Source organism: Mauremys mutica, chromosome 6, assembly GCF_020497125.1.
Source record: "Mauremys mutica isolate MM-2020 ecotype Southern chromosome 6, ASM2049712v1, whole genome shotgun sequence".
NCBI classification, from domain to species: Eukaryota; Metazoa; Chordata; order Testudines; family Geoemydidae; genus Mauremys; species Mauremys mutica.
The window spans coordinates 33,283,452-33,308,556 of NC_059077.1; the positions used below are offsets into that span (position 1 = coordinate 33,283,452).

Consider the following 25,105-nt stretch of genomic DNA (forward strand, 5'->3'; position numbering starts at 1 on the left):
AGAAACGAAAAAACTAAAATAGCATGTTTTGAGAAAGTAAAGATGATATACAGTTGTCAGTATTAGATCTCTAATGTGGTGATTTTAATGTTCCACATTATATAAATTTAAAATTTTGTTTTGTTTGCTCTGCAAAAATACATACATACTACTAATTTCTCTCTAAATCAAATACTTGCAATATGCTGCCTGAGGAGATCTGCTTTTTTTCATTGATGCCATATATAAAAAGCTGCAACACTGAGGAATGGAAATAGTAAGCATAAGAGTTTTTGTGATCAGAAAAGATCGCTTTTTACAGAAAACTGGAAAGAGTAAATATAATTTAAACTATTTTTCTACATGTGATAGTGTGGTCCGTCAACTTCAAGAAATGCTGTTGCTTAAGGAGCAGTTTTTTGTCTGTTTTGGGTATTTCCTATTTTGTGGCAGTGAATGCAGTGCTGTGTGAAATACAGTAAACTTTCTTTCTCTGGGTGTCTTCCCAGCATTAGAGAGAGAACCAATGTGTAAATATATCTTATTTGGTAAGAAGTTAATGAAGTAGGTGTTTGTAATTGGTTATTGATGGCTGATACTTAAGACTGGTCTAATCTGGCTATGTCACAGGTGTGTATTTAAGTTGAAAGAAAGAAAGAAAACTCCAAAACTTCAGAGGATGATGTAGGGATACGAAAGAGTAACTGAGAGCCAGGTCCAGACCTTGCTAGTATAGTACAGCTCACAACATTTTGGCCAAAAACTTTATGGCTATTTGTTGCTGTAGGGTTCCCCCCCATAGTGGAGCAATTAATATACCTGATTTTTATTTTTTGTTTGTTTTTAAAAAAATAAATTAAAAGGCAGCACAGTTCCAAGTGACACCACTGGAACTGACTTTTTAAAAATTGTTCATATTTTGGTCAATAAATGTGGCAACAGTTATATAACTGTTTGGTATTTATTGCAGTCTTGTTCTCTTCTGGTTTTGATGTTGCATGCAGGTCATAATTGCATAAAGAACTGGATTTTAAAATTGCTTATTGGAAAAAAAATTTCTATTTTAAGGTCCAGGTGTTCTGGGAAGGTATTTTTATAACCCAAATTATAAACCATGAAAAGCTTGAAAAGGGCTGTAAACAATGTAAAAATGTTTTGGAGAAATATCTTTAGTAAACTACTCCTCTGAGTAACGTTTTATTAGGTTAAGAAAAAAGATTGAACCCATTTTGCTCAGGCTAGCCACAAGAGAGCTCTAGGTTACAATTCTCACTATTAGTGTTTAAACACTTCTAAAATTAAAACTGGCATTTGAGTCTGTAGTTGGATTTGATGATAGTGCTGAAAAGTTGCCTCATTTAACAAACTAGCAGTGTGAGCGCCCTATGCAAGAAACTCTTCAACTATTTAATCAGATTGGACAAAAGCTTCATCTTAAATAGGGCTCCCATACTAACATGTCAGAAATGAAATTTGTTACAGGTGTATGCTAGCAGAAGGGTCAGATGCCAAACTTATTTAAACTCATTTTTTTTTCATTGTGATGGGTTGATTCTGCATTCTCTTAAGCAATATTGTCCAGTTTCCTCCCCTGCAGTTATTAGGTAGTGAAGAGTCAATTCCAACAAAGAAACCTCTCCCTTGATAAGGATGCATCTGCTGGAAGAAAGCATCCAAAAGCTTCTCATGGAACTTTCCCTAAGCTCTTCCTAATTCTTCATGTAGGACGTACAGTAGTAATTTTCCTGTCATGTACTTTTGTACCAGATATGGAGTGGCTACAGAGCTTGCTTATACACACCAACTGTGTTCATAAGATCCTTTAGTGGTCTCCCAAGTATGGCTGAGGTTAGCTTTTAAAGGTATTTTACACCCAACACCTTCTAGTGGCTGAACAGTATAATACAGTTTAGCATTCTATTATATCTCCCCTTTTAAGTTATACATTTCTACTAGGGCTGTGGATTAATCGCAGTTAACTCACACAACTAAAAAATTTTTACTGCGATTTAATTTTTTTTAATCGTGATTAATCACACTGTTAAACAATAGAAATGTATTAAATTTTTGGATATTTTTCTACATTTTCAAATATATTGATGTCTGTTACAACACAGAATACAATGTATACGGTGCTAACTTTTTAAAATTTTATTACAAATATTTGCACTGTAAAAATAATAAAAATTGTATTTTTAATTCACCTCATAAAAGTACTATAGTGCAATCTGTTTATCATAAAAGTGTCACTTACAAATGTAGTTTTGGTTACATAACTGCACTCAAAACAATGTAAAACTTCAGAGCCTACAAGTCCGCTCAGTCCTACTTCTCATTCAGCCAATCGCTAAGACAAACAAGTTTGTTTACATTTACGGGAGATACTGCTGGCTGCTTCTTATTTACAATGTCAACCTGAAAGTGAGAACAGGAATTTGCATGGCACTTTTGGAGCCGGCATTGCAAGGTATTTACATGCCAGATATACTAAACATTCATATGCCCCCCTCCCCATTCTTCGGCTACCATTCCAGAGGACCTGCTTCAATGCTGATGATGCTTGTTAAATAAATGGTGGTTGGAAATTGTGTTTTGCTGTACTACTTTAACTACCCTGACATCTGTTGTAAGTCACTCATTACTACCATTATATTGGCTGCTTCTTGCCTCATTGATAGTGATGTGACTGCAGGTCAAAGTGTTAAAGCGGATTAAATCCACTCTAATACTTGGATAGAGAAGATAAGAATTTTAGGCAGAAATATGTTCTCTTCTGTCATTCTGGGCATTAGAATGATAAACTGTCAGGTGATTATATGCAATTGCCAGTATTGCCTATGGGAGAAAATAACATTGTTTGCCCAGTCACTGCTGAAAGACAATACAAGACTAGCCAAAACTTTTATTTCTGAAGGTCAGTCAGTTGCTAAGGGTGCCTTGAGAGCATCATTCAGTACTTCTGATGGGGCCTCTAGAATTGTAGCAGCTGAGATTAATTTGAAGTACCTCTTGTGGCTATGTTTGTCAGTACTTGCTGTAGAAACAAGAATGCAGGTAAGAATCCACTTGATGGTGAAGGGCTGTTTAAATCTAGAACAGACAAGGTTCTAGACCAGCTAAGACACCAGGTCTACTGTTTCCACAAGATGATACAGAGGCCAAGAGCTTCAGAAGCTTAGTAGGGTTCAGAAAGGGATTAGACATTGATAGAGAGAACCAGAATAATCCAGAGTTGTTGTAAATATTAAATAAGGTTTGGAAGAAATATAAACCTTCATGCTTCAGGTTTTAAGCCTGCTTCTGACTATTGGTGGTGGATGAGATAGGAAGAAACTTTCCCTGGAACCAAGTTATCCCATAACTGCTTGCTTCAGAGTTTCTTGCACTTCTTCTAAAATATTTTTGCTAGCTACTGTTGATGATAGGATATTGGACTTGATGGACTCCTGGACTGATCCAGTATGGTAATTTCTGTGCTCACATATATTGTCGTAGAAATTGCTTTGATACTGCACTGCAGAAGCCAGTCTGAGGGACTCTGGAGCAACTGGGCAACTTATCAGTCTGGGGAATGTTGATCAGATTCAAAAGGCAGAATCAGCATAAATTCACTTGGACTTGGGACAGTGAGACTTGCACTGTGGGAAATCTGTCAATTCAGTAAAGTGCTGCAATCTGAAGAAATTACTTTCAGATCTGTCTGTAGATTTCTGAAGCCAGATACAGCAGTTGAGCTTCTACCTATTCAGATAACCAAAATGGCATCTGAATCTTGTCTTGAAATCCCTAACTGTTCAGCCATTGAAATGCTCCATGTCACTCTGGCAATCCTTTTAATTTTTTGTGAATGGCACTCATATGAAGGAATGGTCACTGCAGTAGTTGCAAGATATTGTTGCGGGGGGTGGGGGGAAATTAAATAGGTAATGGGACACTCAAGTACCCATAGACATTAAAAGTTCTGAATCCTGAGGGGCAGTGGAGTAGTTCTGGTGTTTCAAGCATCTAGACTACTTACTACCAGTATTTCTCAACTTCTGAATTTGAATAATTTTAGTATGGTCCTATACTGTTATAGACTCTTTCTCTTTTCTAGACTTTTGAAGAAGCTAATCTTTGTCAAACATTAAACAAGAACATTGCTAAAGCTGGATATTTGAAACTTACGCCAGTGCAGAAGTATAGTATTCCTATTATACTTGCAGGGAGAGATTTAATGGCATGTGCCCAGACAGGATCTGGAAAAACGGTAAGTTCCCACCCCTCTGTATCAAGGGGGCTTCCATTGTTTCTAATGCCCCCATGCTTAATTTACACAGGAGACAGGAAGCTGTGACATTCCCTCCTGTCTGGACAGATTGTACAGCCTAATATCAATGAGTATCCATAATTCCTTACATAGTGTTAATACATACATTTCACAATGATACGACTCACCAGTGTAATTAGCTTTGAGAAAAGACTTCACTCTGTACGCTCTGATTAATATAGTAATATTGTATACAATAAGTTGCCTCAGTTGCTTCTCAGTTGAGGTTCAGACCCACTGTCTTTATAGACCAGTAAACCTTTTAAATGGATTCTTTTGACGGTTACCACTCAAAGTTTTTTAAGCTGTGAGGAAGGTGACATGGAATCTGGTGGTGAAGGAAGCTCCATACTCTTTCTTCCCCCATTCGTGTTTGCTGAAATGCAAATTGTTCATTTTCCTGTCATCTCCTCCTCATGCTGTCTTGATGGTTCCGTTTTTGCTTATACGTAAATATGGACTTTCCGTGACTTCTGCAGCGGCTGGCATGGCTGGCTCTGGAGCTGCCCGAGCAGTGCCAGTCTCAGGCCACCTCCCCCTCCTGAGGAGGAGTTTGGGGTGTGGGAGGAGGTTCAGGGCTGGGAGTTGGGGCATGGGAGGGGTTGAGGGATCTGGGTGCTGCTTACCTTGTAGGGGGCCTCCCCCAAAGCAGCAATATGTCCCTCCTTCAGCTCCTAGCTGCAGGCACTGACCTCGCAGCTTCCATTGGCCGCAGTTCCCAGCTAATGGGAGCTGCGGAGCTGGCAGCACATGGAGTGAGGAGCTTAGGGAGGAACATGTTGCCGTTTCCGAGAAGCCGGGTAGGAAGCCTGCCAGCCCTGCCAATTCAGGCTGCGTGTCCCTTACCCCCCCCCGGATAGCACCGATGAGTACCTGCGGCCCTCCCAAGCAGCTTGTGGCGCCTCCCCGGGCTGCGGCCCACCTGCAGCACCCCCGTCTCTGAATTTCTGTAGAACTTGCTAGGTTTATTATAACTTTTCAATCTTCAAATAACTTAACTTCCTTTAACTTCATTGCTTCACAAATTGCTCAGGCTATTGAAACAAATGTTTTAAACCCAATGCTAATAAAGTATTCATGTTTGCTCTCCAGGCAGCTTTTCTTTTGCCAATTTTGGCTCACATGATGAAAGATGGGGTAACTGCCAGTCACTTCAGAGAGCAGCAGGAACCAGAATGTATTATTGTAGCTCCAACTAGAGAACTGATAAACCAGATCTTTCTGGAAGCAAGAAAGTTTTCATTTGGGTAAGCTTTTTAAAAAAAAAAAAAAAAAAACCACCAGGCTACATTGCAAAAGTATGAGGCTTAATTTAATGACTATAAAATCAAAGAATTGCTACAACGGCATTGCCTTAAAAAACACACGTTTTATCCAATTCAATTTGTCTACATTCACTTCAGCAAGGAATTGAATTTAGGCCACAAAAGACTGTTTGTTTTTGTAGTCTAGTTGACATTTAATATATGGATAAGAAGTTAGATTGGGCAGAAGGAGTTTGTAAGGTGATTTGTGACAAATATTTATAGAATCACAAAGAGTCTTCCTATGAAATGTTTCAATTTGTTAGTGAAATTAAGTAATTAATTTAATCTAGTTTGCTTTCATAATTTATAGTAAGGTTTTTTTGGCATTCACTTATCTTGACAATAAAAATAAAGTAGCTACGGTTCAGTGTTTCTAATCAATTCTAAATTAAGGTTCAAAGAGAGATCTGATTGAAAGTCTGAGCAAAAATGGTTGTTAATTTTTTTTTGGTTTGAATCCTTTGAGGCAAAACACTCTTGCTATTTCTTTTTAAAAAGTTTTCAGTCTTTTCTTAACAGCAGTTCTGTTGCCTCAAAGGAGAGGGATAGAAATTCAGCTCTTAGGTTGGATAAGGGTCTTTGGTGTTTGGTGGTGGTTTTTTTGTTTTTTTTAATATTTAGTAAAATGAAGTCCCATGTCTTGGCAAATGGAATAGCTGGAAAAATGTTTCACACAACCACTTTTAATTTTGTAATCTTCCAAAGTTCAGTTGGCACTACATATGTATGCATTACAGTTAAATAGAATTTTAAATGCTTTTTTAAAAAACAAATCTCTCATTTGATGCACTTACTGCCTTTGCTTCATTAAAGGTACATCTTGTACAAAACAGCTCATTAAGTGCAGTAGCTTTAAAGTTCTACACTATAGAATTTTTTCTATTGTCCTTTTTAAGCAAGCCACCTAAGATGGACACTCAGAAGTGCCTCAGTTAAGGTTGCTTGCACAGCATTAAATCTGTCCTTTTGTGTGTATTTGTTACTGTAATTGTAATGATTGTATAATGGATGTTGTTAAAAGGGAGTACCATTTTTCAAGCATGTGTGAGACTTATTCAGTGGGACTTCAACTGCAAGGTTATTTAGGAGTCTTGGGTAAAATTTTAGAGTGCCTAACTCATTCAGCTTGTGGGTTGATGGTGCATATTGAATAAAGCAAGGACATAATGAATGGGATCTATGTTATTGTGGGTAAATTCTACTTGCAATTATTATAGCATACGCCTGGAGTAAATCTGTCAGCAGATTCAGTCCCAGTTCTCACAGGTGTAAGTGAGAGCAAGTGCAAGCCCACGATGAACTGAGTGTCCAAAATGTAGCAAATGGATATTGAACTGCTGCTTTAACCACTGCATAACCAGCTGTGGGAAAAGGTGTAATGTAACCATGCAATACAGTCATGATATATATGCACAAAGGGGCAAGATAAGTTGTGCAAGAAAAATTAACTGGCATTTTCTGACTCAGAATATGACCTTAAAGCTGTCATGGTTTAATTCTGTAATATATGAAATTTACAAAAGCCTCCATGGGTACGTCCACACTACCCGCTGGATCAGCGGGTAGCGATCTGTCTATCGGGGATCGATATATCGTGTCTTGTCTAGACACGATAAATTGATCCTCGAATGTGCTCCCATCGACTCCAGAACTCCATCCGGGCGAGAGGCGGAGGAAGCAGAGTCGATGGGGGAGTCACGGCCATCGATCCCGTGCTGTGAGGGCGGGAGGTAAGTCGAAATAAGATACTTCAACTTCAGCTACGCTATTCCCGTAGCTGAAGTTGCATATCTTACATCGATGACACCCCCCCGTTCCCCCCATGTAGACCAGGCCAAACAATATTCAGAGGACTGGCATCAGGATTTTTAAAATAGTAGCTGTTAGACTTAGCTCTATAGTAATTGTACAGAAGATTAATTAACAAATAACTGAGAGAATGCAGAATTACTAAATGGTAGTGCTTGTCATACTACATCCTCACACAAAATCTTGATTCTTTCAGCATTAACCATAGTCACCCATTATTTAAGTTCCTGACTTCAGCAGTTTGTGGAAAAGCTTTAAATGCTGTAACTATGAAACAGGACAGTAATTCCTGGGCTGAGGAGGAGCGGGGGTTATAAATGAAGGTGTGTAACTGATTACGTTCACAAGTCAATTCTTAATTTCTTGCCAATTTAACAGAACTTGCATAAGGCCAGTTGTGATATATGGAGGTACGCAAACAGGTCATTCAATTCGTCAGATAATGCAAGGCTGTAATATATTATGTGCTACCCCAGGAAGGCTTATGGACATCATAGGTAAAGAAAAGGTAAGATCTTATCTAAAGTTTCAATTACATTTAAGAATATAATTTACCTTCAATTCCTCGAAAACAGTTTGCAGCATTTTTATTACAGATCAGTGCTAGTCAGTCTAACTTGATGCAAGCAAAGACAGATTTGCAAACATGTCACTATCGATTAGAATGGATGAATTTGGCAGTCAAATGAGGTTGCAGTGGTTCCATTTGCATCAGGGCCACCCAGAGGATTCTGGGGGTCTGGGGTCTTCGGCGGCGGGGGGCCCCGCTTCGGCGGTAAGTCGGCGGCGGGGGGTCCTTCCGTTCCGGACCCTGCCACCAAAGTGCCCCAAAGACCCACGGCGGGGACCCCGCTCCTCTGAATTACCGCCGAAGCGGGACCCGCCGCCGAAGCGCAGCCCCCACCGCGGGTCTTCGGGGCACTTCGGCGGCAGGTCCCGGAACGGAAGGACCCTCCTCCCCACCGCCGAATTACCGCCGAAGACCCGGCTGCACTCCGGTGGAGGGTCCCGCTTTGGCTGTAATTCGGCGTTTGGGGGGGGGGTCCTTCTATCTCGGAGAGTAAGGACCCCCCACCAGCGAAGACTGGGAGCGAAGAAGCTCCGGGGGCCCGGGCCCCGCGGGAGTTTTCCGGGGCCCCTGGAGTGAGTGAAGGACCCCGCTCCAGGGGCCCTGAAAAACTCTCGTGGGGGCCCCTGCTGGGCCCGGGGCCTGGGGTAAATTGCCCCACTTGCCCCCCCACCCCCACCCCGGGCGGCCCTGATTTGCATGACCTAACTAGGTAGCATTTTTAAATAAATGCTAAACTTGTTGCAGTAGTATAACTAGCCAGTGTAAAAATATATGTTTGTAAATAGATGCATATTTAGAGCACTTTACAGGATTTATATTTGGACTCTTTTGTAACACCATAAATGTACATAGCACTTTAAGACATCTAGTTGTGACAGTATTCTTGCCCTGAGGAGTCGGACATACCACCAGCCAGGGAGACAGGCAACTGTTTGGAAGGTTATGTGGCAAGAAAAGGATTACAGAAGTGAAAGATAACGACAGTCTTGTTTACTTATGGGCTCAGTCTTCTTCGTTTTGATTTTCAGAAAATTAAAACTTTGGAGCAGGGACATGAACTCAGGTCTCCATAGTGGTGTCTGTTCAGGGCAAATCTCCATCTGAGTTGCACTGGCTTAGTCTTCCGTTGGTAGTAAAATCCTTCGTATTAGGATTAGCAGCTTTTATTGTCTTTGTGGAACTATTTTCTTAATATGAAATAAATTAACATATTTGAAAATAGCTTATTTTTTCCATTAATTGGTTTGTAAATTTGTGACTATTTGCACTTTGGTGATTATGTTGGCAGAAAAACACAAAACCTATGGTGTAGTGTTAAAGTAGTGCACAGTAAATGGGCCCTTGGGCAGGTGAAGATACCTCAGTCCCTCCTACAGAATTGTGTTTTCCTTCCTACCAAGGAAGCATCTGGTGTTGGTTTTCCATCTGTTTTCCTAGGACTACTGGTCAGAACCTCGCTCCTGATTGGTGACAGTAGTCACAAAATAACTTCTGTCTGTAGCTACTAATTCGTTTTGTAGCTTGGTGGAGGTCTGCATTAGTGACACCAAGGACATGTCAGGGAACAAAGGATGTGTTGTGTGCCTGTCACTAGTAAACATTAGAGGTGTGGTTATGACAAAATGGATGTGTTCCAACTAGACTAAAATTTTTAACTATGCTGAACTAGATCAGGAAACAGTTTTGTACTGAAATTCCCTGACACTTTGTAGAGTAGATAGTGCAGAGGTAAAGTAAGTTAAGATCTTTAAGTTGTGTACTGAATAGAAATGAACAGGAAGTATTTTAAATGTGACTGACCTGCTGTCTGAGAGAGGAGGAATCTTACCATTATCACTGATAAAATAGTCTCAGAAAATGGCATTGGCAGAAAAGTTATTTGTTTTTAGCCTGTTCTGTTTTGAATGTCTTTACTGAAATATTTTAAAGCTTTTTTCTTTCTTTCTTGTACTTAAATAAAAATCCGCTAAAGATTGGACTGCGTAAAGTGAGATATTTGGTGTTAGACGAAGCCGACCGTATGCTCGATATGGGTTTTGGTCCAGAGATGAAGAAATTAATCTCTTGCCCAGGCATGCCATCAAAAGACAGGCGTCAAACATTAATGTTTAGTGCCACTTTCCCGGAAGAAATTCAAAGGTGTGTGACAGTTTGCATGAAGCTGGAAATGTAGTGAAGAAAATGTGTTTTTAAGATCTGTGATCAGACTTTGCTTATTTGGACAATCAAATAAAAATATTTGAAGTTGCTACTTAGTACTGTTGTAATAAATTGAGCACTAACGTAACAAACTTAATAGGATATTAAGTTTATTATTGTAAAGACCCCAAGTTGAGCTCATTTTCTGTGGTTTGTGTTCACTATGTAAAAGAGTTAACTTCAATTATTGCTGCATAAGTCAGTCTCTCCTTGGCACATAAGCAGAGGAGATGCTGATTTGTGCTAGAATCAGTGTGGTCTGGTGGACTGCTGAGCTTGCTGAGATTCAGGAATCCTGACGTCTAATCCTGCAATTTGAGAATGCAAAGCACTAACTGCTAATTTTTCTTACTAAATATTGGTGTCGATTATTTTAAAAACTTAAGGCAAAAATTCTGCCCTGGAATATGTATGCAGGATTCCTGTAACATATATCCCAGGATATAATTTGGCCTGAAAGGTCTAATTTTTAAGTCTAAATGTATATTCTTTTGCTGTGTTGTGGTGATTAGGTTTATATATAATAAAAAGCTTTATGCAACTTACCTGATTTGTATTGTGCTAATTATAAGTAGTTTTAAGAACCACTGCAATAATGTAAACCTTGTTCTTTTTGAAGGCTGTCTGGAGAATTTTTGAAACCTGAATACTTATTTGTTGCTGTTGGACAAGTGGGTGGAGCCTGCAGTGATGTTCAGCAGACGGTTCTTCAAGTTTCCCAATATTCCAAGAGAGAGAAACTGATTGAAATTCTACAAAGCATAAGTAACTTTCTTTGTTACCTTTTTTAATTGCCTTTTCCAGTGAGAGAGAGAATCAAGTTAATAGGAATTTATTTTAGCACTTGATTCTGCTACTCAGCCAGGCCCAGAGCCCCACTTTTCTAGGCACTGTACTGTTATCTAGTAGAAGACAGTATCCATTTCAGTAGAGTATTTTCTTTCTTTAGGAAAGGCAGTGAAATTTGCTAATGTAAATAATTTTGTTTTAAACATATTTATGTTGTATATAGGTGTTCTCTAGATAGTCCACTAGTATTGGGTACTGCTAGACAAAAAAAAGTTTCCCAGGTTGCTGGCACCCCCAGAGCAAAAATAAGGATTTGTGGTCATTTCTGTGAAGGAACTCTACAATCTACAATTCCACCTGCGAGTCTTACTTTGTACTCTGGTCCAATTTTAGTTTATTCTTTGGAACTGGAATTCTGTGGGGGAATATTGACCACTAGTTAGTGATGGCAAGTTGTTAGTTGGGGGGAAAAGGCACTGAAGGTTTCTGCCAATTGGTTGGGAAAGCTATCCGAAGCAAGAACATCCCAGTTTCCAGATCATTGGTCCACTTGTAGAAATGCAAAGTACAGATACAATCAGATACCTCTATCACAAAATTGAGTTTATCCAATTGATAGGTGTTGTTCAATTATGTGATACTTCATACTACATTATTCTGTATCTTGTAAATGTAATAAATTCTTACTAATGTTAGGCCTCAACACATGTCCTATTAAATCTTTTCTGAGAAGTGGGGAGGTGCTGTTGTCCTGCTGGTGTCGAGTGTGCAATGCTGGCTGCAAAAGTGCCATGCAAATGCTTGTTCTCACTTTCTGCTGACACTGTAAATAAGGAGAGGGCAGCATTATCTCCTGTAAATGTAAACAAACTTGTTTGTCTTAGCGATTGGCTGAACAAGAAGTAGGACTAAGTGGACTTATAGGCTCTGAAGTTTTCCATTGTTTTGTTTTTGAGTGCAGTTATGTAACAACAACAAAACTACATTTGTAAGTTGCACTTTCACAATAGAGATCGCACTACAGTACTTGTATGAGGTGAATTGAAAAATACTATCTTTTGTTTATCATTTTTACAGTGCAAATATTTGTAATAAAAAGTAATATACACTTTGATTTCAATTACAGGACAGAATGCAATATAGCTGAAAATGTAGAAAAGCATCCAAAATATAAGTGTGTGTGTTTGTTTGTTTATGTATTTATTTATTTAATAGAATACCAGGGTTGGAAGGGACCTTCAGGAGGTCATCATCTAGTCCAACCCCTTGCTCAAAGCAGGACCACACCCCAGACAGATTTTTGCCCCAGATCCCTAAATGGGCCCCCTCAAGGATTGAACTCACAACCTTGGGTTTAACAGGCCAATGCTCAAACCACTGAGTTATCCCTCCCTCAATTTCAATTGGTATTCTATTGTTTAACAGTGTGATTAAAACCTCAATGAATTGCAATTAATTTTTTTAATCGTGATTAATTTTTTTGATTTATTTGAGTGAGTTAATTGCGATTAATCGACAACCCTAATTGTTACTCTTGCTATTAGTGAGCAAAGGTTAGGGTGATAGGAAAGGAGCTGCAGATGTTGGATCATGGGGCTTAGGGATTTGGCGAATGCAATACAGAATGTTTTATCCCAAAGGTATTGGTTTGATGCAGAAACTAGTGGGTGAAATTCTGTGGCCTGTTTGTGTAGGAGATGAAGCAAGATGATCAGACTGGTTCCCTGTGGTCTTAAACGCTGAATCTATTTAAATGATGGCAATATGTTCATGGTATAAATGATAAAAACACATTAGTGCTTTTGAGACTGTAGGAAGTCTGTAATGTTCCTCCTTTACCAGACTGTGTCTTTAATCCATTGCAGGAGATGAGCGAACTATGGTGTTTGTGGAAACAAAGAAGAAAGCAGACTTCATTGCAACCTTTCTTTGTCAAGAAAAAATACCAACCACCAGTATTCATGGGTAAATATTTTACTGAATAAATTCTTTTGGTCTGCATTAGTTTATTTAAATTAAAAATGACCTCTTCTGTTAACTCATTTGTCATGAGCAAAACCATTATTGGACCAAAACACTTGGAACCAGGATTTTGATTCTCAATGCTTACTGGGCAATGTAAGAGTTGGGGGTGGCAGGAATCCTGTCCCCCTGCTAAATGGCTAAATATTTTTCAGTTGTTTCCCTGGGATAAATTGTACATATAAGCCTCTTCATTTTCAGTTTAAACTGATTTTTACCAAAATATTCTGGGGTTGTAAAAAAAAAAAAAAAAAGTATTACTCAGTTTTTTCCAATTTTCACCCTCCTTTTGTATCATTCAAATATATAAAAAATAACTTATTAGGAAAATACATACATCTCATGCAATGTATTGTATTATAATACATCAGTCTGTGTATTTTGTGGCAGAGCTCCAACCTTGTCGCGTGGGTCCCGCACTTCCAGGTGGTTTATGCTAGCCTCAGAGGCTCACTGCGACCCTCCATGTAGCCCTTCTCTCTCTCTAGGGCCAGGGTTACAGTCTGCTGAGCCTTTTTCATCATAAGCCAGCAAGGAGGTTGGTGAGACAATTCTCACAGTCTCTGTTGTCCCTATGGGCTTATTCAAGGACAGGAGGCTAAACTGTTCTTGACAGGGACCTGTCTTCCCCTCCCAGGAGGTGTTTCTGTAGTGGCGGGTTGTGGGGATCTGGGCCCTCCCTCTACTCTGGGTTCCAGGCCCGGGACCCTAGTGGCAAGAGCTGTTGGCAGCCAACCTTTCACGGCCAGAGCTGCTACACTTCCCTGGGCCACTTCCCCACAGCTCTCCTGCTTCTCTCTTAATGCCTTCTTCACCCTTACCTTAGGGCTCCCTTTCCAGTGGCTTGAGGGTGTCTTCATTACTCAGCCCTTCAGCCACATTTCCTCTCTTCTGACTCCCTGGCTCTCCCTGGCCTGACCAGAGTGAGCTCTTTTACAGTATCAGAGGGGCCTTAATTAGAGTCAGGTGTTCAGATTAGCTTAACGGCCTCAACTGACTCTTTGCAGGCTAATTGGAGTCACGTGTCCACCCTAGCCTGGAGCAGCCCCCACTCTGGTCAATCAGGGAATAGAAAACAGCTTATCCAGTGGCCAGTATATCTGCCTTCTACCTCTCTGCTGTACCCAACTGGCCTGGGTCTATCACAATATGCAAAGCTGCCTGTTGAAGTAAGGCTATGTATTAGTCTGGAAGATGCACACAATAAACAAACAGGCATGCACGCAAGCTCTGAAGTGCGTGCACATCTGAACGTCCTGATGAATCTCACACCCATCGTGTACAGATTTCAAGCTGTTAGATAACGATTTAAAAATTTGACGCACTAAAATGGGAAGAAAATGAAAATCTGTATCAGAATACATTTCAGAGCACAAGGAAATATTCATCCTTTTCTCCTGTTTTTGTTTTTTTTTAAACTTTTGAAGTTGAATGTACATGCTGCAAATGGTGTGGCCCAATTATTAAATTTAAATGTTTATAGGCTAATAGTTCTAAGCTACAACAATAAGCTGTTTATTCAAATGAAAAGTTTTATTTGGGTATTAGAGATGTATTGTTTTCTTAAACTCATAGGTGGCATTGTGTTTTGAGTTTGGTTTTAGTTCTATAGCAAGCCACGTTGATTAATGGAATTCAGAACATTAATCTACTGAATGCTTTCCCCCCGTCTTTCCATTCACCAAAATAAACCCTGATATTTACCCAGAAAAATTAATAGTTTTTTGCACTGATTTTCACCTGTTTTTTTTGTTGTAATAAAAACCGATACATTCCTGGGGAAAATTAAATAAAATAAAAACTGAAAACAAAGAGCCCTATCTACATATAATTGTACATATAGCATGTACAAAGTGGTTTTCCTTGTACACTGCACCAGTGGGGTGCTGTCCTGAGACAGTGATTCCCCATCTTTACTGCAATGCACAATTGAGGTCATAGTGTCCATCTAATCCATAATGCTGTCGCCATTTTCACCATATAAATACAATTTTATAGACAGAAAATTGTTGACTTTTTAATGAAACTTGAATTACAGAATTATAACTTGTTTGTTTAGCTTGTTACACTGTATCATGAAAACATATGGTTTTATAAGTAACTTTGTAACAACTCTAGCTACAAAATTTTTTGAACTGTCACATTGTAGAACACTTTATTTGGCCAAATTGCTTTGGCCAGCTTCAATGTATTGACTTAAATTGAATTTAAAACTCTTGAAAGGTACCAGATTCCGTCCTTGAGACTCAAGTCCTGTTTATCTGCAGAAAGAAGGAAATCAGAACTGGTCAAATTAAAGCCTACAGATGTGTCTCACAGTGGAGGGAACATGGATAACTTCATAACTTCCCTGTGTGGTGTGCTTTAATTCAGATAGTGGTAGTGCAATGAAAGAACATAGAGAGGGAGCACAAGCATCTGGAGTTGGCATTTCCAACACTAGCATTCACTTCTCATGTTAAAAACACATGGCAAGGAGGTGGAGCAGGAATACATGAGAAAGTGAGACCATAATATGTAATTTTTACTATCTGCAGTTTGCTGCTGAGAGTTCTAGCTTTTCTTCTTTTTTATGTTTTGTTTTCATTTCCCTGTTTTTGGAAGCTCATGGGATTTGGGTCTTATTTTCTGGCTCTGTGGCTAAATGTTTTGGTCTGCTTGGAGGTCCTGTACAGCATGAGAAATAGAGGCGCAAGTTACTGCCCCAGATATACTTGGATTCTCACTTTGCTCCAAGGATGAAAGGGTAATGTAGTCATCTTTCATATTTAATACTTGGCTTCTGTCAAGATTGTCAGTTACGATGGTGACATTTTCAATGCAGAGCAATGTCCCCCCAGGGCCTGGAGTGAGAACCAGCTAATTTTACAGGTCCTCAGAAACTCCTCTTATGAGTCTGACTACCTTTCAGTACTCTGGGGGATTTCTGCACCAAAAAATTAAAAATTCTATGTACTATATTTTAGAATTCTGCCTCAAAAGGGTCATGTTTAGTTTACACCTGTATAACTGAGAACAGAACATGGACCACATCTGTGGGTGAACTACAGCTGGAAGAGACTGCATGACACCAATGCAAGAGGACATCAGCACAGGTTCTTCCAGATCTATTACACCTGCAGCTTAGAAATCATTTATAGCATGAGAATAAACGTCTAAAGTGGCCAAGTTGCAAGTTAATTAGCCATTATAATTGAAGCCATTGCCATCTTTGGCAGGAAGATCTGCCCTACAATAACTCTTTAACTTGCCTTCTCCCTTAATTTTTCCACTTCATTCCTTTTAGTTCAGGTTTGCCCTCCTATCTTATTTCCACATCTATTTTTGTGTTTGTTACCAGACCGCTTTCTTTTCTTTGATTTGGACAAAAAAGAAATGCAAATATAAGCCCTATTCCTTGGGCCTAGCATGTATAAATAGTTACTATGTCAATCAAGATGCCAAAAATTTTAGCTGTACAAGGTCAAGAGGTTAAGGGAATGGCAGAGAAATGCCTGCATATTTCCCCTGTGACCATTTGAGGAATCTGTACAATTTATTAACTCCATCTGAGATTGACTCTCTTTGTATCTTTACCAAGCTGCAAACTCCATTTTGAATGTGGGATTAGTTGTCATGTCTCTTGTGCTATTGCTTCCATGTTGGATTGGAATTCCAAGACAAAAGCCTAATTAAACCGTAATTAAACTTTGTCCATCTAAATGACAGATGGCTGCTGCTAAGGCAAACCATTCTTTCAAGTTTGAACTCGGGGCAGGTCACTGTAGCAATTAATCATAAAATAAAACAATTGGAATATAAATATTGTAGCAATGAGAATTACCTAGTAGGTGCACTGGTCACCTGACAGAGGAGACTGGATGGTTATAAAAAAAAAATAAACCCAAAAGGGAGGAACTGATCTATTCAGGGGGACATTTTTCTTCAGCGCAAGATGGAGTAGCAGCCCAGTATGTAGGGACCTGATGAGGCAGGGGACCCTGTCTACGTTCCTGAACACATGGTGCTCCCAAGAGAGGGGTGAGCTAGTGAGGGGCATCTAGGATATTTGTCTTCTAAATTATCTGTGCTTTCTTAGCTGAAAGGGCAGTGATGTTGAGAATCTTGTGTAGTGTGTTACAATTACTAGAAGCCTCCTGAAAGTGTTAAACTGTAATCCAAAAGGCTCACACGTTGGGGTGGAGATCTGAGAGGGTGTGTTGAAACTATAGTGGTGTCTGAAGGGTCAGCACTGAGCCCAGGGACTAGGCAGCTGGACAGCTGATTCCAGCTCTCATTAGGTGTTCTAGGCAAAGGGTCTGTGCCCTGAGTGTACTAAGTGTGCTTAGGCCCCAAGACTTGGGGCAGTAGCTGGGCTCCATTCAGCCGCTGGAAGCATAAAACACCCAAGGACTGAGCAGATGGGTTCCTTCACTACAGTGTAGTGAGTGATCAAGAGGGGGCATTCATCTGGGATCCATGACATCATCTTTTGGGGCTCTGGTAACAAAGAGAAATAGTGTGTTTGGTAGACTGATGCTTGACTAGATATCTGTAGTCTTAGGTAAAGCTTTTCATCACCACAGTACACTGCAGCATAATATTGCAAATGTATATTGAAGCAACTTTAGTACAAACATAGAAACATATCAGACTTTTGTGTCTCAAAGCACAAAACTGATTTGCAATTTCCAGCATCTCATATTTTCTCCTTCACATCTCTTTTCTGGCTATTTACTTCAGACCCCTCCTTCCACCCATCACATTTGTGCCCCCTGACCATTTTGCAAGAGTGCTCCTATGATCACTGCACTCCCAGGCCAGAAGTGAGGAGGTCCTATCAAAACATCATGCCAGGGGTCTGCAGAGCTGAATGTATATCCAGATGTGCAAGTTAAGGATCCCCGCTGTATATTTTAATAGTTTTACTTCTCAGTGAAATGTTGCCAATTTGGCTTTATAAAATTTGAAACATTCTTTTTTCTTAAATACCAGTATTGTCCATGTGTCTTACTATCCATAGCTTGTTGATCTTTGACTTGCAATATCTTAATCTGTAACGTTCACTTGCCTTTAGAGAAAAATCTGTATTCTAACCAATTCTTTCTTTGTTTGCAGTGATCGGGAACAAAGAGAGCGAGAAGAGGCTCTTTGGGACTTTCGTTCTGGAAAATGTCCTGTTCTTGTTGCTACTTCAGTAGCAGCAAGAGGCCTGGATATTGAAAAAGTTCAACATGTTATTAATTTTGATCTTCCTTCCACTATTGATGAATATGTTCACCGGATTGGGCGAACTGGACGCTGTGGGAACGTCGGAAAAGCAATTTCTTTCTTCGATTCTATTTCAGACAGCCACATAGCCCAACCTCTGGTTAAAGTGCTTTCAGATGTACGTTGCCCAATTTTTTCAAAATTAAATGTGTTCTCATTTCATATACTACTAAGACTTCATTTTAATGCATAGACTAGCCATTAGTCCTGTATTGCACTTGAAAAACTCTTAATACGTAATTTGGCAATCAAGTCAGTATTTAAATTTGCAATTATTCTTCTGTAGGCTCAGCAGGAAGTTCCATCATGGCTGGAAGAAATTGCATTTAGTGCTCAGGGAACTGGCTTTAGCAATCCAAGAGGAAATATCTTTGCATCTGTTGATACTCGAAAGGTAAGTTTGGAACAAAGAAATTAAATGGTTGGTTTTGGAAATGTTTTATAAGCTAGGTCCATGACAGTGTAAAATGTCTTTTTTGTGTCCTTTAGTATTGTAGTTTGAGTGGGTAGGACAGTTTGGTCAAGACGGCTCTTGAAGTAAGAACTGTTAGCAATGTGTGTAGAATTCAGGGGTGAGAGAAAGTGAAGGGAGACACATCCGTACTACAGCTGGTTATCAGGAGTTGCCAAAAGAGGCTGAACTTAAATTCTGTATTTTGAAGGGGAGGTTTCTTCAAGAACAGTTTTGTGACAAATATTAATACCAGGGCTGTCAAGCGATTAAAAAAATTAATTGCACAATTAATCACACTGTTAATAATAGAATACCGTTTACTTAAATATTTTTGGATGTTTTTCACATTTTCAAATGTATTGATTTCAGTTTCAACACAATACAAAGTGCACAGTGCTAACTTTATATTTATTGTTTATTATAAATACTTGCACTGTAAAAATAAAAAGTAGTATTTTTCAATTCACTTAATACAAGTACTGTAATGCAATCTCTTTATCATGAAAGTTGAACTTACAAATGTATAATTATGCACAAAAAATAACTGCGTTCAAAATAAAACAATATCAAACTTTAGAGCCTACAAGTCCACTCAGTCCTACTTCTTGGTCAGCCAATCACTCAGATAAACAAGGTTATTTACATTTGCAGGAGATAATGCTCCCCCCTCCTTGTTAACAATGTAACCTGACACCATTTGCATGACACCGTTGTAGCCAGAGTTGCAAGATATTTATGTGCCAGATGCACTAAATATTCATATTTCCCTTGTGCTTCAACCACCGTTCAACCATGCATCCATGCTGATGATGGGTTCTGCTCGATAACTGTCCAAAGCAGAGTGGACCAACGCATGTTCATTTTCATCATCTGAGTCCGATGTCACTAGCAGAAGGTTGACTTTCTTTTTTGCTGGTTCGGGTTCTGTAGTTTCTGCATCGGAATGTTGCTCTTTTAAGACTTCTGAAAGCATGTTCCACACCTTGTCCCTCTCAAATTTTGGAAGGCACTTTTAATTCTTAAACCTTGGGTTGAGTGCTATAGCTATCTTTAGAAGTCTCACATTGATACCTTCTTTGTTTTGAGAAATCTGCAGTGAAAGTGTTCTTAAAATGGAAAACATGTGCTGGGTCATCCATAGGAGACTGTTATAACATGAAATATAAGTAGAATGCAGGTAGAACACAGAGCAGAAGATGTACAACTCTCCCCCAAGGAGTTCAGTCACAAATTTAATAAACATTATTTTTTAATGAGTCATCAGCATGGAAGCATGTCCTCTGGAATGGTGGCTGAAGCATGAAGGGATGTACGAATGTTCAGCATATCTGGCATGTAAATACCTTGCAATGTTGGCTACAAAAGTGGAATGTCTGTTCTCACTTTTGGGTGACATTGTAAATAAGAAGCTGGTAGCATTATCTCCTGTAAATGTAAACAAACTTGTTTGTCTTAGCGATTGACTGAACAAGAAGTAGGACTGAGTGGACTTGTAAACTCTAAAGTTTTACATAATTTTGTTTTTGAGTGCAGTTAGGTAACAAAAAAACTACATTTATAAGTTGTACTTCCACAATAGAGATCGCACTACTGTACTTCTATGAGGCAAATTGCAAAATACTATTTTATAATTTTTACAGTACAAATATTTGTAATATTAAAACTACGATTGATCACAATTCATTTTTTTATCGTGATTAATTTTTTTGAGTTAATCGCGTGAGCTAACTGCGATTAATCAACAGCCCTAATTAATACCAAAAATTGTTCCTTTAGAGGCTCTCTTTGTTGATTTTTCTGCTTTTAAAGGAGACAGTCAAGTTTTTCCAATTGCTTCTATGACATCTAGAAGTGTGAATCTGCCTTTCTCAAGGCAACTTTGTGTTTTAACTGACAGTGCCATTTCTGATTTTCATTCTTTGTTTCAATCTCCTAGTTTTGCCTGGTGTCCTCATTCTCTCCTCCCCAGCCCTTAGTTGTTTTTCTCATTCCTTTGCTCTGACATTTAGCTTTACTGAAGCTTCTAATCTAGAAGCAGAGGCACCTACATTTGTGGAAGTGTTGAATCTGCCTTCCATGAAGGAGGTGCATGCTGAGTTTCATTGAGCTGCTTTGGTATGGGTCACATGTTCACCAGTCTGAGCGGGAAGGGGATTATATGTAGAAGTGAGCACATTGTCTGTGCTCTTTATCCAGACATGATATTTATGGGAGCAAAATAATTCCATGACCATGCTAAAAAAACGTTGCAGAACATATTCTGGATCCGGACATCTTTTCTGGTTTCAAGACATTTGGGCTATGCCTGTCTTTCCGTGCATACAGGAGCAGTTCAGACTTGTCTGTGAGACTCGGGGCTTGGCCACCTTTCATTTCACCCTTGCGTTAGATTTCTACTTCCAGCTGTGCAAATGAAGTAGTGGCTCAGTGTTCCCACCTCATCCATTATTATTGTCACTTCCATAGCGTAACTTTGGGGCAGCAATGGCCAAAATCCATTTCTCCTCTGGTACTCCTGGTTGAGAACCACTTTTCTAGATGATATCCAAGTTGCTAAGTGGACATATTCAGATACATTTGAAACACAAAGTTGAGGGTGTTCACTAGGGAAAAGGACCAGAGATTAAGCTCTACAAAGTAATATGCCTTTACCCTTGTACAGTCTTCCCACACTCATGGCTTATCAAGAACTTGAACAGAATTCTTAGGGGGTGTTTTCAGGTTGATTTTAACAAAATGTATTTTCCAGCTCCTCCTGGGTTTCTTACAGTATGGCCTGGGTTTGGCTTCCCACCATCAGATCTTATGTCTGAGTTAAACAGTATTATAAATACAGGCTCTTTTCTGCCTTGTCTGCCATAGCTAGGATCCACTTATGAGGCTGCAAAATCCCAAGACTCACCCATTGAAACCAGTGGCATCTAATGCCCTGTATTTATTTTCTTCAAGACATACTTAGTTGCAATCACAGCAGCAAAAATTTCCAGTATCACTGCTCTTAGCGGTCACGATTCTTGGTAGATCATCTTCAAGAACCAGGTTTACTTCATACATAAACAAGGGTAGCTCATTCTTCCCCCATTTTATTCAAAACCATTAACACCCCAAATAGAAGGTATGACTGTATGAAATGAGCAGTTAAAATATACCTTAGAGTCAGGCTAGTCAGAAAATTATCTTTTAGTTCTTTGAGTGGTTGGCCATGTGATTTTTACTTATGGTGCACATGTACTCAAGATTGGATTTTTTTGGCCAGTATCTATTGACCTACGTCTGCATTTGTACTGTCCACCTGTGAGCATAAAGGGTGGAGTGGGCCCACCCATTCCTCAATTTCTTCTTATCTCTCATGACAGCAAGATGGGGCCTTTGCAGTGTCAGGTTACTCTGGACATTGTGCATCTTTTTTCCCCTGATGCTGTTTAGTGGTCTTCTTGTTTACCCATTGCCTTAAAAAACAAACAAAACCCAACAAAACCCATCCCCACCCCTTTTTCTATTAGATTTAGAGAACTCATGATATTGGGATCAAGTAGCAGTGTCTGAATTGTTGACCCCATGGTTCAAAGCTGGCCCCTCTTGTGATGTGGCTATTCCACTTAAAAACACAAATCCTACGTGTCTCTTTACCTTGGAGAGGGACATATCCCCAATATTTAGTCAGGTCTGCTGCTCCTTTTTCTGCAGTTTCTTGGAAGCAAGAGAGGTCAATCTTGAACTTTCTTCTGGAGAGGTTAGAAAAAGCCTCCTCTGAACTTTAGACAAAAGGCCTTACCAAGCTTGAACAGCTTTGGTTGGTGCTTCTGTGGACTGTGGCCCTATTCCAAGCTCCTGGGGTCATTCATCCAGGAGACTGAAACTTTCAACTACAGTGTCAGGTAGAGCAGCTAAGACTCCCCTCACATCCAGCCTTCAGAAAGGGGTAAGAAAGAACACTTCACACACCAAGCAGAGCCCTAGGTCATCCTCTGTGGGGCCTAGTAAAATGAAGCAAAAACCTAACCATGCTCAGCCAAAAGGCAGTTCATGGCTCACATTAGGTTCCTCTAATATCTCGGCATAAACCAGTCACCAAGTACCCAGAAGTGTCAATCCACACTTCTCTGTATCTGATACCTTGGTACTATTAGTGCATGAGGTGCTGATGACTCCTGTGCCAATGGCTCTATTGCTGATACTTCAGGCACTTACTTTCTAGGCATTGAAGACATTTCTTTGTACTCAGCAATCACACAGTGACAGCACAGACGGAATCACCCTTGCTGTTCTTGTTTGCTATTAGAAAACTGTTTGCCACAGTACCGATGAAAGCTGCTGCTCGGATTGTGGTGGGGATTCAAGAACTCCCTAGGACACCAGTCAAGAGTAGTCCTCACTTAGAGAGAGAGTATTTGTTTCTTCCTTCCCTTCTGAACGCAGCAGGGAGGAATGCTCCATCCAATTACTTAGGTCTCACTCTAAATGGGCCTTACTGGTCTCATAGGGAATTTGTAGCAGACTGCAAGGTTTTCATGGGGAGCAGTCATCTTGATATCCACTCCCATGGCCCCAGCCTCTTACCCCTACAATATACAGTCTTGGCCTTATTGGCCTTCTTTGAATGTGTAGCTAGCTAGGAAGACTTCTGCTTGCTCCCTCTAGAGTTCAGTCTCCCTCCCTTATCCAGTGGCAGGAGTCTATTAAAGAGTCTGTTGGTACTGTTCCACAGCCTACATCAGCAAAAACAGGACAGTGAGGAAGAATACCGGCAGGAAATGGAAGAGCCTATGATTCTAGCAGCAATATCCATTTCCTCATTAGAAAAGGTTATAGTTTCTTCTTCTAGTTACCTGTATCATTTTTTAAATCTTTCAAGATCTTTTACATCATATGACAGACACCTTGGAGATCTCTGTGGAGATAGTGCAAGAAAAATCCTGCTGAAGATTGGACATCATGCACTCCTCCAGGCCTGAAAGTCTTGCCATGGTCATTAACACAGGGCTACTGGAACCAGCAAATAAAAGTCGTCCCCCGTCTCCTTCCCCCCCCCCCCCCCCGGCATCTTTGGCACTCACATCTAAAAATTAGGTAGACTTTATCAAGTCCTGGTTAAGGAGTTTTAAATATTTCTGTACCCATCAGGTTCCTGGATTACTGGTAGTGGTGATTATACAAACAACAAAGGCTTCCAAAGATGACTCCAAGAGACAAAGATCCAGCAAAACATTGATTTGTTTGGCAGGAAGACTTCCATACTAAATAATTGGGCCTTTGAGTCTACAGATGCACATCTCAAATCACCAGGCACGTCTGTCAAAATATTACCTCATTTGGGACAAGGTATCACTGTCTATAGAACGACTCCCACAAGAATATAGGGAAGAACTGAAATCCATTGTATCTGATGGACAGCTAATGGTCCAAATATTACTGTAGACGGTTAAACACTTATGATACAGTGTCACGCTGAATGGTCTCTTCTGTTGCCCATACAGGGCTTCATGATGCAATATTCAGGAATACCAAAAGAGGTCCAAACAATCATTGAAGACTTCCCATTTGAATGTTGTGACCTGTTTAAGGTGCCTACTGATGTAACCCTTGGTTCTCTCAGATTTAAGAGCCATGCCTTGCTTGTTTGGAGCCTCTATGCCAGCTCTTTAAATAAGGCAGGCCAGATCCCAAATAGAGGCCCTTTGCTTACTACTGTAATCCACAAAGAGAATCGAAGTTGTCAAGGAAGAAGCAGAGGTTTCAACACAAGCGGGTCCTCTGACTTCTTCCTCTACTGCACACCCCATATCAGCCTCACAGCAGCAAGTTTGATGTCATTTTCAAGAGCTAATCTGGAGCCATTTCAAGTTTCAGATTTGGAATGATACCCCGTGCCTTGATAATTCCTTTGTTAGATCCCCAGGACAGTTTTATGGTTCTCGACCTACAAGATGCCTACTTCCACATCTAGCATATAGGAAATATCGCCAATTCAAAGTACAATCGTCCTACTACCAGAACAGAAACCTTTCCTTTGCACCGTGGGTATTCAAATGTTTAGCAGTTGTCAGGTCACCTAAGGAGACAAGGGACAGTATACGCGAATCTCGATGATTGGGTCACTCAAGGAAGATCACCACAATAGGTGAATAATTCCACTTGATACTAGAACTTTCTTTTCACACTGGGTCTTGGGATCAACAAAGAAGTCCACACTGTTGCCGGCCTAAAGGATAGAATTAATAGGAGCCAGATTAGATCTGAGAACAGCAAGAATTTATCTACTGAAGGAGAGGTTCCAGACTTTGGTAGACCTCCTCAGCCATCTACATGCTTACCCACAGACATCTGTAAAAGCATACTTCAGACTTATATACTTATCATACCACATATCAGACTTCACTTACAATCCATTCAAAGGAAGCTGATTACCAGCAAAT

General features: G+C 39.9%; 1 protein-coding gene across 3 annotated transcripts in view; it reads left to right on the forward strand.

The window, feature by feature from the left end:
• The window catches only part of DDX4 (DEAD-box helicase 4), a 96,525-nt gene that overhangs the window by 69,836 nt on the left and 1,584 nt on the right, over nucleotides 1-25,105 (forward strand). For all 3 annotated transcript variants that reach the window (XM_045022505.1, XM_045022507.1, XM_045022506.1), the window contains 8 exons: nucleotides 4,076-4,228; nucleotides 5,381-5,535; nucleotides 7,783-7,912; nucleotides 9,948-10,114; nucleotides 10,794-10,939; nucleotides 12,829-12,928; nucleotides 18,083-18,353; nucleotides 18,522-18,629. In XM_045022505.1, coding sequence (XP_044878440.1) covers nucleotides 4,076-4,228; nucleotides 5,381-5,535; nucleotides 7,783-7,912; nucleotides 9,948-10,114; nucleotides 10,794-10,939; nucleotides 12,829-12,928; nucleotides 18,083-18,353; nucleotides 18,522-18,629 — 1,230 coding nt within the window. The remainder of the gene's footprint in view (nucleotides 1-4,075; nucleotides 4,229-5,380; nucleotides 5,536-7,782; nucleotides 7,913-9,947; nucleotides 10,115-10,793; nucleotides 10,940-12,828; nucleotides 12,929-18,082; nucleotides 18,354-18,521; nucleotides 18,630-25,105) is intronic.